This window comes from Pseudorca crassidens, chromosome 4, assembly GCF_039906515.1.
Source record: "Pseudorca crassidens isolate mPseCra1 chromosome 4, mPseCra1.hap1, whole genome shotgun sequence".
Classification (NCBI taxonomy): Eukaryota; Metazoa; Chordata; class Mammalia; order Artiodactyla; family Delphinidae; genus Pseudorca; species Pseudorca crassidens.
The window spans coordinates 37,866,530-37,879,976 of NC_090299.1; the positions used below are offsets into that span (position 1 = coordinate 37,866,530).

At 57.5% G+C, this 13,447-nt stretch overlaps 1 protein-coding gene across 2 annotated transcripts in view; it reads right to left on the reverse strand.

Moving 5' to 3' along the window:
- Positions 1 to 1,065: 1,065 nt before the first annotated feature.
- The window catches only part of WDR1 (WD repeat domain 1), a 40,042-nt gene continuing 27,660 nt past the window's right edge, over positions 1,066 to 13,447 (reverse strand). Inside the window, exons 9-15 of one of the 2 annotated variants that reach the window (XM_067735516.1) lie at positions 12,644 to 12,733; positions 10,978 to 11,132; positions 10,156 to 10,243; positions 7,039 to 7,149; positions 5,715 to 5,888; positions 3,777 to 3,921; positions 1,066 to 2,085 (exon numbers count right to left, since the gene is read on the reverse strand). In XM_067735516.1, the coding sequence (XP_067591617.1) occupies positions 1,979 to 2,085; positions 3,777 to 3,921; positions 5,715 to 5,888; positions 7,039 to 7,149; positions 10,156 to 10,243; positions 10,978 to 11,132; positions 12,644 to 12,733 (870 nt within the window). In that variant the 3' untranslated portion in view covers positions 1,066 to 1,978. Of the gene's footprint in view, positions 2,086 to 3,776; positions 3,922 to 5,714; positions 5,889 to 7,038; positions 7,150 to 10,155; positions 10,244 to 10,977; positions 11,133 to 12,640; positions 12,734 to 13,447 lie in introns of both variants that reach the window. The other variant, XM_067735515.1, reaches the window with a different exon arrangement.

The following is a 13,447-nucleotide window of genomic DNA, read 5'->3' on the forward strand; positions in this document are numbered from 1 at the left end:
AAAAAAAAAAAAAAAAAAGTCAAATGTACCAATATTTTCTCCTTGACCGTTTTTGTCATTTTTAGAAACACTCAGGTTTGTGTGACTACACAAGGTTGCATGTTTTCTTCCAGCACTCTTAAACTCCATGATTTAAATTTCAAAACTTGGATCTACTTTTAGATCTTGCATCTGGTGTAAGGACAAAACAAGTGATCCTACTTTTTCAGATTGTTAACCAGTTTTCTCCACAGTTTACTGAATAGCTATTTCCCCACTGATGTGAAAGGTACCTGGCCCCAGTCCAAACACACACAGGACGCAAAGCACAGTCCTGTACTTTGTGTCCTGTGGTGGCCCCAACTTCTTTTCCATTTTTAGCTTCTTTTTATATATGAACTGTAGAGGCAATAAGAGAACAGAATGGGGAAAATTTTTATCGGGACTGCAAATTTATAGACGTCTTTATGATGTTATCTTTCTAGCCAAGAATAAGATAGTCTTACTTTTTTTTTTTTTTTGGCGGTATGCGGGCCTCTCACTGTTGTGGCCTCTCCCGTTACGGAGCACAGGCTCCGGACACACAGGCTCAGCGGCAATGGCTCATGGGCCCAGCCGCTCCGTGGCATGTGGGATCTTCCCGGACTGGGGCATGAACCCGTTTTCCCTGCATCGGCAGGCGGACTCTCAACCACTGCGCCACCAGGGAAGCCCAGTCTTACCGCTATTAATTTGAATGCTTGGGAATTTAGTTTTTTTCAACATCGGAATGCATACTATTCCTTATTTTCGAAGGCAGTACCAGAAAAGTCCCTAACTGCCACAGGACTTGAGAATCAGGCAGGATGGATCAATCTCACCTGGTCCAGTGCTTTCAGTTCACAAATCTAGGCGCAGAGAAGTGTGATGGCCCAGGTCACACAGTGATTGGGGAGTCAGGATGGGAGGCGATCCCTAGGTCCCATGCCTTCCCAAACCATCCCCTGAGGCTGCAGGCTGGTGAGATACCAAAGCCATGGGGTTCCAAGCAGCTTCCCAGTCCCCCGCCCCCACGTGTCCCTGTCACACAAAGTCAGCGACCCACAATGAAGAGAAAAGGTATTTAATTATTTCTCCATCTAAACTCTTAAAGCGCTCAAAATGTTTTCACAAGTGCCAGCATTTTACCAGTGATTCCGACATTCGCAAAGAAACTCCAAATCACCGTGCTTTATACTTATTTTAATTTCTGCACTGGAAAAGAAAAGGACGGTGTAAATGAGGACAGGTTAGTTTACAGTGACTCCATCTTTGCCTTTAAATTAATCTTTGCTCTTGGGAACAGAGGGGGATAGAAAGACAGGAAAACATCAAAGCACGAGAGTGAACCGGTGACCAGGATGCCTCCCCGTCCTGCTAACTAGGGATCTAAAAGCCTAGAGGCAGCGCCATAAACACTGAGAGACATCAGTTAAGATACATTAAAAAAAAAAATCCCCACGATTCCATTCTCAAAATCAAGCACAGAAACTGACAGTGAAACACGGGTTCCATGTGCGCCCATTGGCCCTGAACGAGCACCACTTGCTCTACAGCATCCGCCCTGCCGGCCAGGAAGGACCCGCAGGTGGGGAGTGGGAGGGGACGCAACCCCCCCGGAGCCACAGGCGGGTCTGTGTGCTTTGGAGGTTCTGCCTCTGGAATGTTCTGCGCGGGCAGGCGGTGGGTTTGAGTCACGCGCCACACGTGGTTGAAGTGCTCACTTTATTTTCCATGTGCAAACTGTCACCGTCTAAAGCTTTCAGAAGGACTTGTACAGACAGCATCACCCTGCGAGCGGGGCAGGCGGGCAGGCGGGGAGGAGGCAGGGTCCTCCCAGGGGGCGGGGCCGAGGGCGGGCACGAGGTGAGGCCCCTCCCCCAGGGGCAGGGTGGGGGCGGGGCAAGGGCGGGACACAGAAGTGACTGTGGAGCTGCGTTCAACCCAAGTCCCTGATTCCGTTGGTCCCGAGGAGGGCTCCTCAGTAGGCGATTGTCCACTCTTTGACAGAGGCGTCGTGGGAGGTCGTGACCAGCGTGTGCTCATCCAGCCAGGCCAGGCTGCTCACGTGGTGGAGCCGGTGTGCATCTGGGGAGAAAGAACATGCGTTCTGAGCCAAACCCAGGAGCTCTGCTCCCACAGGTACCTCAGACCAGAAGATGGGAAACCCGGGCCGAGATCACCCACAGGGCCACCGAGAAACCCAGCAGGATCCTGGTCAACCAGACCCCTTTCCTCTTCTCAGTGGGGAGCGTCTGGGTAATGGGAGGGGAAGCAGGTGTTCTCAGCCCCCCGCCACTGACGCTCCCCGACCAGCAGCGATCCTGGCTGCAGCTCCCAGCGCCAGCACAGTCCTGACAACCACAAACGCCCCTTGGAGGCAAAACTGCCCCTCCCCACAGGGGGTGAACAAGTCTTTCTATGTATAAAGCAACAATGTACAGACAATACACAAACAGTGCACAGTATATCTGTGGTGTTAAAATGGGGAGATGAGGAATAAAACGTTGAGAAACACAAGGCTGGGGTACCTGTGCACACAACAGCCCGACCTCAGGCCAATGCACGTCCAGTGACCTGTGACCCCACGGCCCAGACAAGGACCGGACTTTCCACCCTCTACCCTGTGAGCTCTTGCTGCCTCTTGAACTTGCTCGAGTCTGAGTCTTACTACAAAACTGCTGCTTTCTGTGGAGACCAGGATGGCCCATCTGAGTCTGCTCTGTCCCCTCCTCCATCCTGGACCAACCGCCTTCCCACCCACTTGGGGTCAGCTTGCTGGTCCCCTCCCTCCCCCTGCTGGGCATGGTAAAAAGCTCTGTGGGGTTGAAACAGAACAATTTTTGAATAGGAAAGGATCCCACTTACGTTCAAGACAAAAGGCTGCCTGCCAGGTAAAGAATGGATGGAAAGGGACCAGAGCCCATGTGAGATGGTGACACGGGAACAGGAGATCTGAGATCCACCCTGGGTGGGTAGGGTCCCCACCAGGGCCATGAGCCAGATGTGACTACAGTGCCCCTGAAGTGAGCTACTGCCACATGTGGAAATATGTTGGGTTAAATAAAACTTACTATTAATAATTTCACCTGTTTCTGTTTTAAATGTGGCTGCTGGGAAGATGTCAAGTCCACGTGTGGTTCTTGTTATGCTTCTATTGGACACTACTGTCCTAGAGTGAGAACCCAGTTATGAGTTTATATTGAAGGGGGGTGGGGGGGTGGGAGAAAGCAGGTATTACAGTCTGAATGTTTGTGTCCCCCCAGAATTCCTAAATTAGAAATCTAATGTCCAAGGTGACGGTGTAGGAGGTGGGGCCTTTGGGAGCCTACCTAGGTCACAAGTGGGATGAGCGCTCTTATACAAGAGGCCCCTTCCACCACGTGAGGACACTTGACGAGAAGTCTGTGACCTGGAAGAGGACCCTTTCCCGGCCAAGCTGACACCCAATCCTCGACTTCAGCCTCCGCAACCGTGAGCAGTAGACTTCTGTGCTTTAGGGGCTGCCTAGTCTGGGGTATTTTGTGACGGAGGCCCGAACAGACTAAGACAAAGGAGATGCCAGGAAAACCCTTTTACTCAGTGTGTGTCCCAGAAACCGAGACCACCTGCTTTCACGCTGGGCACACGGGCGTCCTCTGCCCAGACCAGCAGAGCTGATGTTTGCTGGAGCGCCAGGCTTCCGTGAGGCCACCTCCCTGAAGCACAGAAGGGACCCTCGAGCCCTGGGGACACCTCTCCGGAGCTGCCTGGGGAGCTGAGGAGGGCGCGTGAATCACCTTGGATCTTGACCCTGGTCTCGGGGTCACTCAGGGTCCACACGTACACCATCATGTCCATGCCGCCCGAGGCGAAGTGCTCGTTGTCTGGAGACCAGGCCAGGCAGACAATCTTCGCGTGGTGTCCATAGAAAACGTTGTTCTCCTGGGTGCAGATTAAAAACAGGTGGCGGGTCAGGGTTCAGGCCAGAGTGAGTGGGCAGCACGTCACCTAACCTTCACGAGGGCCAGTGCTCATGAAACGCTTTCTCTGTGCCTGGCTTCTGAAACTCTCACCAACTCACTGACTCCTTGTAACAACCCCGGGGTGCCCACTGCTTGAAGGCACAGAAAGGGGCAGCCCAAGATCAAACAGTAGCTACTGTGCCCCCCAGGACCCGGGACTCCAGGGCTGCCCTTGTAGCATCTATCACATGGGCCAGATGTGCCCATTCGCCTGCACAGAGCTCTCGGCCTAGGAAGGGGACAGACAGAAGTGCAAAAATGGGAGGCGCGAGAAGGTCTCGCCTGGCGTGGACGGAGCTCTGTGCATATGCGGATGGAGGAGGGGGCTGCCCAGACACGCGCCCTCACCCTGGAGCCTGGGTGGGGTGGGTGTGGCCTGCAGGCAAGCAGATGTGTCTACAGGAGGATGTGTCAGCCTCGAGCCACTGCCTTACCCATGACCAAAAATAACGCTTTCTGCTAAAGCTTTAGGAACGCTTTTACTTCAGAGCAGTCCATCTTGTTCTTACTCCCTATGTTAACCATGATCTTCTTCTTCAAGGTTGCCTCTTCCATCTTTTGTTGATTCTACTCTGCAGATTACTTAGCACGCTGTAAACAAGGCTTGCTATATGCAAATGAAATTGCTTAAAGTGTGATAAACGCAGAATCTGATAAATGTGACACTGAGGTGGAAGGAACCTCCTGGGACGTGACATGTTCTTTATGTTAATGGAGGTGTGGGCGTACGTGCAGGTGCAGGCATATGCACAGCGCTGGTGTATACTTATGTTCCCACTCATCCTTCATTATATGTAAATTTTACAGCCAAAGATAAAACTACTAAACTCTAGTTAATAATATGTAGGCTGATATATTATACAGATGCCTGTAATTTACTTTAAATGCACTAAAATATTAGATTACTAGGTGGATAATGTGACATAGTAAAATGGTAATGGTAGAATCTAGGTGGTAAATTCTTTTGACTCCGCTGTAGATTTCAAAACTGTCCTAAGTGTTGGAGGTTGGGGGGAGGGGGCCAGGCTGACTCCATGGGAAGGACTGGAGGACGCTCCATCTGCCCCACGCCCTGTGGTCCAGTCACACCCAGCGGGTGACCGAATCCCTCCAGAGTGCAGTCTTGTTTGTGAAATGCGACTAACACTGCCCAACAGGGTTGGCTGGTGACACATGGGCACTCTCACACCTCACACGACAGTGTCCTTGGCTGTCCTGCTCAGAGCGGGATGAGCTTCCAGGGCCTTGGCAACCGGGTCCTCTCTCTCACCCATCCACCGCTAGGGAACCCACCCGCCCCCGAGTGCAAGGCCACGTCCGGACGACCAGCGCTCACACTTTATAGGACTTGAAGCAGCAGTGAGATTCAAGGGAAAAAAAAAAAAATCTAGCCTAAGCCTTTTGACAGAAGAGAAAAATAAGGCTCCAGAAGTCACTGAACCAGGCCGCCAGGTGAGCCAACCAGCCCGATTCCACAGCAGCCTTGCTGCCGCCCAGGCCCCTAACCTTTTGACAGCTGTTCTGTCCCGGGCCCACAAACTGCTGGACTGCAGGGTAAGTCTCCTTTTCCCACGTCATTCACGCTCTAGGAGCAACGAAGCTGCGTGTCCTGGGCACCCGCCCGGTCGGTGACGACAGGGGAGAGATGCCAGGGCCCCCTCCAGACGTCTGCGCTGCCCAGTGTGGAGACAGGGAGGGGGCCTGCCCACTCACCGAGTAGCCGTCAGCAGTGCTGAAGACTGTGACCACTTTGCTGGCGTCGCACACGGCGAGGAAGGCGCCGTCATGGGAATACGCCAGGTCCGTCACAGGGCCCTTGGCCTCCAGGAGCTTGCCCTCCTCCTTCAGCGTGCTGCCCAGGATGGAGTATAGGCGGACGTTCCCATCCTGTGGGAGGACAGAGGGGCAGTGGGTCACTCCTGACACGTGAGTGCGTGCACACACGCACGCATGTGCGCGCGCACACACACACACACACACAAACACACGCTCCCCCGACGTCCTTCTTTTTGGAGGGAGGCACCAGGGTATCAATAAGAAGCAGCGCCTTTCTTCCTAACCACTGCCCTGGCTCGGCCACCTGCCCACGTGCTGGCTCCTGTGCCAGGAGAGCTGCTCCTTTGTCCCCCTGGCACCAGAGGGCAACTCCTACAGCCCTGCGGCAGCTCTTGTGGTTGCACAGGCACAGTGGGCAGAGTTACATTAAGATAAGTTTAATTATTACATTAAAATTACATTAAAACGCAGAACCCCCCAATTGTGATTCTGCGTGTTTGGGGGCTCACGAGTCTGCTTTTTCCACAAAAACTCCAGTAAGTTCCAGCGCAGGCGTCCACAGGCCAAGCTCTGAGAAGCACCTGTACACGAGTTACCTCTCCAACAAGGGCCCCTCATCTGCCCTGACTGTCCTCGGCCGGAGCCATCTGCCCGTGCCCTGTACCCCACACCCGGCAGGTGCCCTCAGGCACCAGGCTCCTCTCCCTGCTCTGTCGAGCCCGGCTCCTAGCAAACGCCCCATCCTCGTAGGGTCCAGGCACCTCTCCTCAGGGGCCAGGAAATGAGGGGAAAGAGCAGGGGACAGAGGAGCGGCCAGGATGCGGGCAACAGGAAGTCAGACTCAAGGGGAACTGAAACCCTCAGGCTGGCACTCCACTTCACGGGTGTGAAGAATCTCCTGTCGCCTCCCTGAGCCCAGCGAGCCCGGCTCGGGACGCAACTCCTTTTACACGTGCTCCATCCACGAGCTCCCCAGGCCAAGGCATCCCTGCCCTGTACCCGCACCCCAGCAGAGCCCGCCTCACTGCCCGGGACCCTTGGTCTCCCGGGAGGCTGCCGTGTCACCTGGAGCTGGCAGCCTGGGGGGAGGGTGGCCTCGCAGGGCAGCCCAGGGAGGCTCTCACTTGGGCGGCAGGAGGCACCCCAGCTGGTTCCCGCCGCCATCCCTCCTGCCCTGAGGCAGCCCGGCACTCACACAGCTCACAGCGCCCCCAGCCCGGCCACATACCCCAGGGCGGAGGGTGTGGGGACAGGGCCTTACCGCACCCCCGATGGCCACCGTCTCGCCACCCGGGTGCACAGCCACCACCTCGGGCTCATAGCCGGGGCTGTCGATGCTGAAGCACTTCCTCTGATCCTTCAGCAGGACGATCTGGGAAACACACAGGCAGCCGTTAGAGAGAGGCCCCAGGACCGACGGCCCAGGCCCGGGCTGGGCTCCATCTTCAACCTTTTGGGGGCCAGGCTGGGGCTCCAGCCACACTAAGTGGGACTGGCCCCGGCCCTGTGGTGTTTCTCCCTCATCTGTCAGTATGAATGGTGCTGTTATCGCCACCCGCACGGGCTTCGTCAAAAGCCATCTGACGCCTGAACTTTGGTTCCTCCAACTCTGCGTCGAACGTAATAAATGATCTTTGCAGAGCCGAGTTCTCACGGGTTCAAGAGGACGCAGCCCTCGGAAGTGGTGAAGCTATAAGCTGACATGGGAAATGAACAGGACAGGCTAGACTTCCAAGTTCTGGCTTCTCGGGTCCAAAAAACACCCTTTGCGACCTTGACCCGTGGTGTGTGAAAAAACTGATGATGTCCGTGCGTGAGTCCCCACAGCCCAGGGACACAGGGCTGGCACCCCACCTGCTGGGAGGGAACCCAGGTGCTGACTACAGCAGGTAGGCAACAGCGCCGCGAGGCTCTCCGCTAGCCCTCAGCCCCGGAAGGGAAGGGAGGACAGGACAGACGGCTCACGGTGAAGTGGCCTGGAGGCACCCAGTGCACCACCCCCTTGCCCCGTCCCAGAGAGCACCTGCCTTGGCTCCCTCCTACTTGACAGGGCAGCACACGGTCCACGGACGGGGCTGAGCGCCCGGGTGTGCAGGCCCCACTGAGGCGCCCTGATGGCCCGGCTCAGCCCCCTGCTGCTGGGGGTTGGCGGGGTGGAGGGGATGGGATGGGTCACACACACCGGTTCATGAACTGAACTGAGCCTTGGCCTCCTAGGGGTAAGAACCCAGCAGTGCCTAGACGTCATGGAGACGGAATGCAGGGCTCAGAATAAACACAGGGCCTAGCAAAGGCAAACAAAAACAGCAGCTACAGCCCACCGTGTGGGAGCCACGTGCCTAACCAAGCGCGGTGTGTCTGTCCCTGGCATGGCAGGGTCACCTCCCAGTGTATAGGAGCAAATGAGATGCAAGCCCCGCAGCTCTCAGGGCCATGGGGTACCAAAGCCCCGCCCTGGCAGCCACAGTGTGCCTTTGCCCTCTGGCGCACAGCCCAAGGCCGCCTGGCACGGTGACCTTCCACTGTCCTCACCCCCTCTCGCCCCTCGCTACACCCTCCTGGTTCTAATTCACTGGACCGTCCCAACAGGGTAGCCTCTCTCTGTGACAGCTCTGGCTTCACCCCATCACATCCCTGCTCAAACCACCAGCTGTCCCAAGGGCAAGCAGGCCCCTCCCCGCCCTCGGGGTGCGTTGCGGGCTGTGCTGTCAGGTAGGGGAGGCAAAGAAGCACCAGGCGGATGGGCGGCAGCACCCTCCCTAAAATTTGCTACAGAAAACGCACCTTGAGAAACATTCACCTGCATCACCTGCCCGACTCCGGAAGCGCACTTACCCACCTACACCTGACAGGGGAAGCCTGAGGGCACTGGCCCAAATCTGCCTCAGAGGCAACACTTGAACGAGGCTGTCCCCTGACCTAAAATCGCGGGCCCCTCCAGGACATTGTGCGGACCCTGTGACCAGCCATGGGGAGTTCGGGTCAGGACGCCCTAGAGAACCAGGGCAGAGACAGTACATCACAGGACAATGGTCACACCTGATCCCGTGGGCCCTGGACTCCTCGGAACCTGGGGGGTTGGACCCTGCTCTCGCCAGCCCCTCCCGAGCAGAGCCCCAGGCGGCTCTTCCCTGAACTTCCCCACGTGAGCCCAGCGTGAGCCTCAGAGGCCACAGCCTGTCCCGACCGCAGCTCCAGACAGGAATCTGAGGCCAGTGCGGGAGGCCGAGCAAGGCCGCAGAGCCCAAGGTCTCACCTCTCACCTACAGGCCAGGTGCTCAGACACGAGGCTGGGGGAGCCCCCTCCATGGAGCGGCAGCCTTCCCGCCCGTCCTTCTAGAAGGTCCTCGTCCAGTCTTTCCCCCACTTGCTAAGGCGCTCACGGCCCTTGATTCCTCTTGCGCCCCTGCTGACTGCCCAGGCTGTCTACAATAACTGCTTGACAGGAGGTTCGTGTTATCTAGGACACACAGGAATCCACTCTCCCCAAAGCACTGAAGCTCCCAGAATGGAGGAGGGGTGGCGGATCTGAATGACAGCTTTCGGCGGTGGGTCTGTCACTTGTGCCAGTGGGCGGGGGCTCCGTCACACCTGCCTCCTCTGATCTGCACGCTGGGATGCCCAGCCCGCTGACAGATGGCGTCTGCTGCAGAGCAGGATCCTGGATAAAGTGGGTCAGGCTTGGGTCTCAGTCAAGGGTGCTTCGTTCCAGAAATTCCAGGAGACGGCATGTAGAGACCTTACCGCCCTGAATGAGAACCCAGGCTGCGGGGCTGAACGCCAGATCCCACTGTGCTGAGGAGCGGCCCTCTACGCCACCCGCCCATCACGTGGCCTCAGGGAGTCACGGTCACTATCAGCCTCCTCGCTCATGGAGATGGTACAAGGAGCCCGACACACACTTCCTCATAATCCTCCCCGTGAGCTGCGAGGGATGAGAAAACTAAAGCTCAGAGAGGGTGAGGAAAATGCCCGAAGCCACACCACCCCAATGCTACAGGGCTGGGATTCGAATGTGAATGGACACAGCTGCCTGGGCCGTGCCTCTCGTGGGCCTCATGGGCGAGGGATGTGCAGGGTGCGTGACCCTTGAGTGCAGGCTCTCACCAGGCTGCCCGGGTTCAAATCCCAGCTCGGCCCTTTGCTAGACGCAGACTTTGGGCAACTTACTCTCTGTGCCTTGGTTTCCTCACCTGTAAGGTGGGGATGACGCCATGCCTGACTGATAGGACTCCAGAGGATTCAGTGAACACGTGGGAAGCCCTCAGCACACGCAAACGGGGCTCAGTAGAAACGGGGTTGAATGCGCCTGAGAGGGGACGCGGGGACCAGACACTGCGCAGTGTCAGCCTGAACTGAACCCGGGTGGGAGCCATACCTGACCGATGCACACGACCACAGTGTAGCCCCCGGGGCCGACAGCCACGCACTTCGGCTGGATGTCCAGTTTCACGACTCCCTGTCCGCTGTGGAGAGGAGGAAGTCGTTATTTCAGTCTCCAGGGGCACAGGGTGGGTGTAAATACACACTCACTGCAGGACCACAGCACTCGGGTGACTCAAGGAAATTCCACCTTGATCTCTACTGCATGAGCCTTTGCTAAAACACAGGAGGGGGTAAGGGAAGACTCAGCCTCTGGGAGAGAGATGCGGAGTCATGATGGGGGCTGGGACGAGAGGAAGGGGGTGGCGAGAGGAAGTGAAGGGATCACTCCCTGTTCCTACGCATCTGTGCCAAGTGCCGCCCCCACAGCTGCCCTGTCCTGGCTTCTGCCCACGTCCACCAGTTAGAGACCCCGGAACTCCCCGGGTACAGACAAAACTGAGCTCTGACCCCACCCGCCCGCAGTCATAACCAGTCTCCTCTGCAGGGCAATTAAAATAAAAAAACCCTGTTACTTCTAATTGGTAAAAATTGTGTTACCTATACTTTTGGTTAAAACTACGAAAACACAAACTAGAAAAAGTTGCACACGCAAAGAACTTCTTGAAAATGGTAAATGGAGAAAAATTCCACGTAACTGGCAAGTGTGGCGTCCCCAAGGCTCAGTGAATGGGCCCCTGCGACCGGGTGACCAGGCCGTGGCTCTGCCCTGGGTCCTCTCATGAGCCGAGGCTCAGGGCAGCGGCCCGGCCCCTCAGAGGGCTTCACCAGGGACGTGCTCAGGGAGGGGCATGGACTGGCCCCAGGCAGCTCTCACCTGTAGTCCCGCAGCGTGAGGTTGGTGTACCGCACCGTGTCGTCCATGCTGCAGCTCACCAGCTGCCCGCACTCGTCCACGGTCATCCTGGACACCTGGTTCGTGTGGCCCTTCCCGGCGAAGGAGTCGTTCTCCCCCGTCTCTGAATCCCAGTAATGTGGAGCAGAGGTTAAGGAAGAGCCTGACGTCCAGGGCGCGGCGCGAGCCCCCCAGGGAGGCTGCAGCCAGGCCCTTGTCCCGGGCCTGGGGGACTCCTTGTGCATGTCCAACTCCGAATTTCAGGCAGCAGACGTTCTGGGGAGAGGGCCAGTAGGCCATTTACAACCCCACACACCCAGTTAGACACAGTCCGCCCGTCTTCAGAACAGGAACCGGGCAGTTCACGGGACTGCGCTGCCCCGTAACAATGCAACAGCACAGCGCCTCCCTCTGAGAGCGGGCTCAGAAGGAAGATACCTTTCCCTGGGACCCTGCGTAACTGGGCCAAAACACAGCCCCCCTCCCCCGGCTCTTTCTAGCCTGCTGTCCAGCCCACGGTCCTCAGCAGGAGGCTGGCTGCGCCCCGTGGCTCAGCCGATGGCCACCTAGGTGCCACTGGGTAAATGGGCCTGGGGCCGACCCACCTGGGCAGGGCCAGCGTGTGGACTCTCAGCTCGAGGGGCTCAGGTGTGAGGTGTTTTAAGTTACAAGGTTCTCTTTTTACATCAACAAATGAGAGTGTCATTTGCACCGAAGACTGTTCCCTTAGGAAGCTACATGTATATTCCACTCCTGACATGGTCTTGTGAAGGGACCGCCAGCCATCGATACCGCAGGAGGTTAACGTATGAGTGGGGAGGAAGGTGCGGCTCCAGGAGGGGGGACGCTGGGCAAGACCCTCCGCTGTACCATCTCCTTACGTATGATGGGGTGGAGGGTGACTTCTCAGCCCTCCTCCCTCGGGGCTGAGGGAGACCTTCCCAGGGAGGAAACCCTACAGACCAGGTGGGTCTGCGGAGGTGGGAGAAGCAGGGGGTCTGGAACAGCCCCTCCAGGAGGCAGGGCAGCCGCGGACCAGGAGCCAGGCTGCACGAAGGCAGGCCTCTCTCGCAGCCATGACACACGCACTGAGGCGGGCCCCTCAGACGACCCCTCCCACGCTTGCCATCCTGGGAGGAGGAGGTTGGAAGGGCTGCCGGGAACATCTCAGAGGGACTGCAAAGCCCCTCAGCGGGGAGCGGGGGTTTGGTTCCCGCCCAGCTCAGCCGTCGCCAAGCGGTGCAACGTTGGGGAAGGCACTTGAGGCATCTGAGCTACACTTTCCCCATTTTTAAAATAAGGGGACTCTCCCAAAAGGCTCTAAGTCCTTTGGGATTCTAACACACGTCGATTCTGCTGCTGCTCGTGAGAGGGAAGAGGCCGACACCAGGTCACAGACGGGGAGAAGCAGCTCAAGTTCAGGGAGGTCCAGCAACCATTCAAGGCCGCACTACGTGACCCACCAGGTCAAGGCCGCGGCCTGGAGCTGGAGGCCCCGAGTACGGACACGGCACCTCCCGGCAGCCAAGACCGGTCAGAGGAGCCCTGTGGCTGCCAGCCGGCTGGCCTCGCCTCCGGCACCGTGGGAACAGGAAACTCCCGACTCTCCTGCCAGGGGCCCCAGAGCCAGCGCTGTGAGTCAAAGGATATTAATGTGTCCGTCGTGGCTCCCAGAGTAGATGTAAGACTTGCCGCCGTTTTTATGCACCGTCAGGCACTGGATGGATTTGCTGTGGCCCTGCGGAGGAGACAGGCGGGGGGGTGACTCAGGACATGCCATCCTGCCTGTGCTTGTCAAATGCTCTCCACCAGCTAAGCCCCTGGGAGGGGAGGCAGAGCCCTCAACGCCACAGCCCCGGTGGGCCCGAAACAGCCCCAAGCTGAGTGACCACCTGACAAACCCTTCAAACCCTCGACATTCGGGCCTCCCCACCGAGGCACTCAACCCGACCTGGGTGGAGGATGGGGGTCTAGTGGAAGTCCCAACAGCGCACCCAGTCTGTGCAGATGGACCCAGCTACCCTCCCTCCCCACACAAGGAGGAAATGGCCACAGAGGGTGAGCCCCTACCCGAGGGGAAGCAGCATTAGTGGGGAGTAGTCTTGGGAGGGACCAACCCTTGCAGAAGCAAGCAGGGGGACCCCCAGGCCACTCGGAGGCCCAGGAGGTCCCGGGTGCTGCTAACGGTTCTTCCTCTACCCAGGAGCACAGCTCGCGGCTCCGGCTCCAGCCCCTGGCTCGTGAGGTTTCTTCTTTCCCAGCTCTCCCCTTCCCCCAGAGGCTGTCCCAGGGCTGGGGCCCCACAATTTCCCCGACCGGCAACATGGTGGGCCCAGATCACTCATTTAGAACCAGTTGTCTGCTTCAAGAAAGGCACTTAACCTCCCGCGTAACTGCTCCTTGGATGGAAACAACCCGGAGGTTGGTCTAATCATAGTTCTTTCCCCTCACC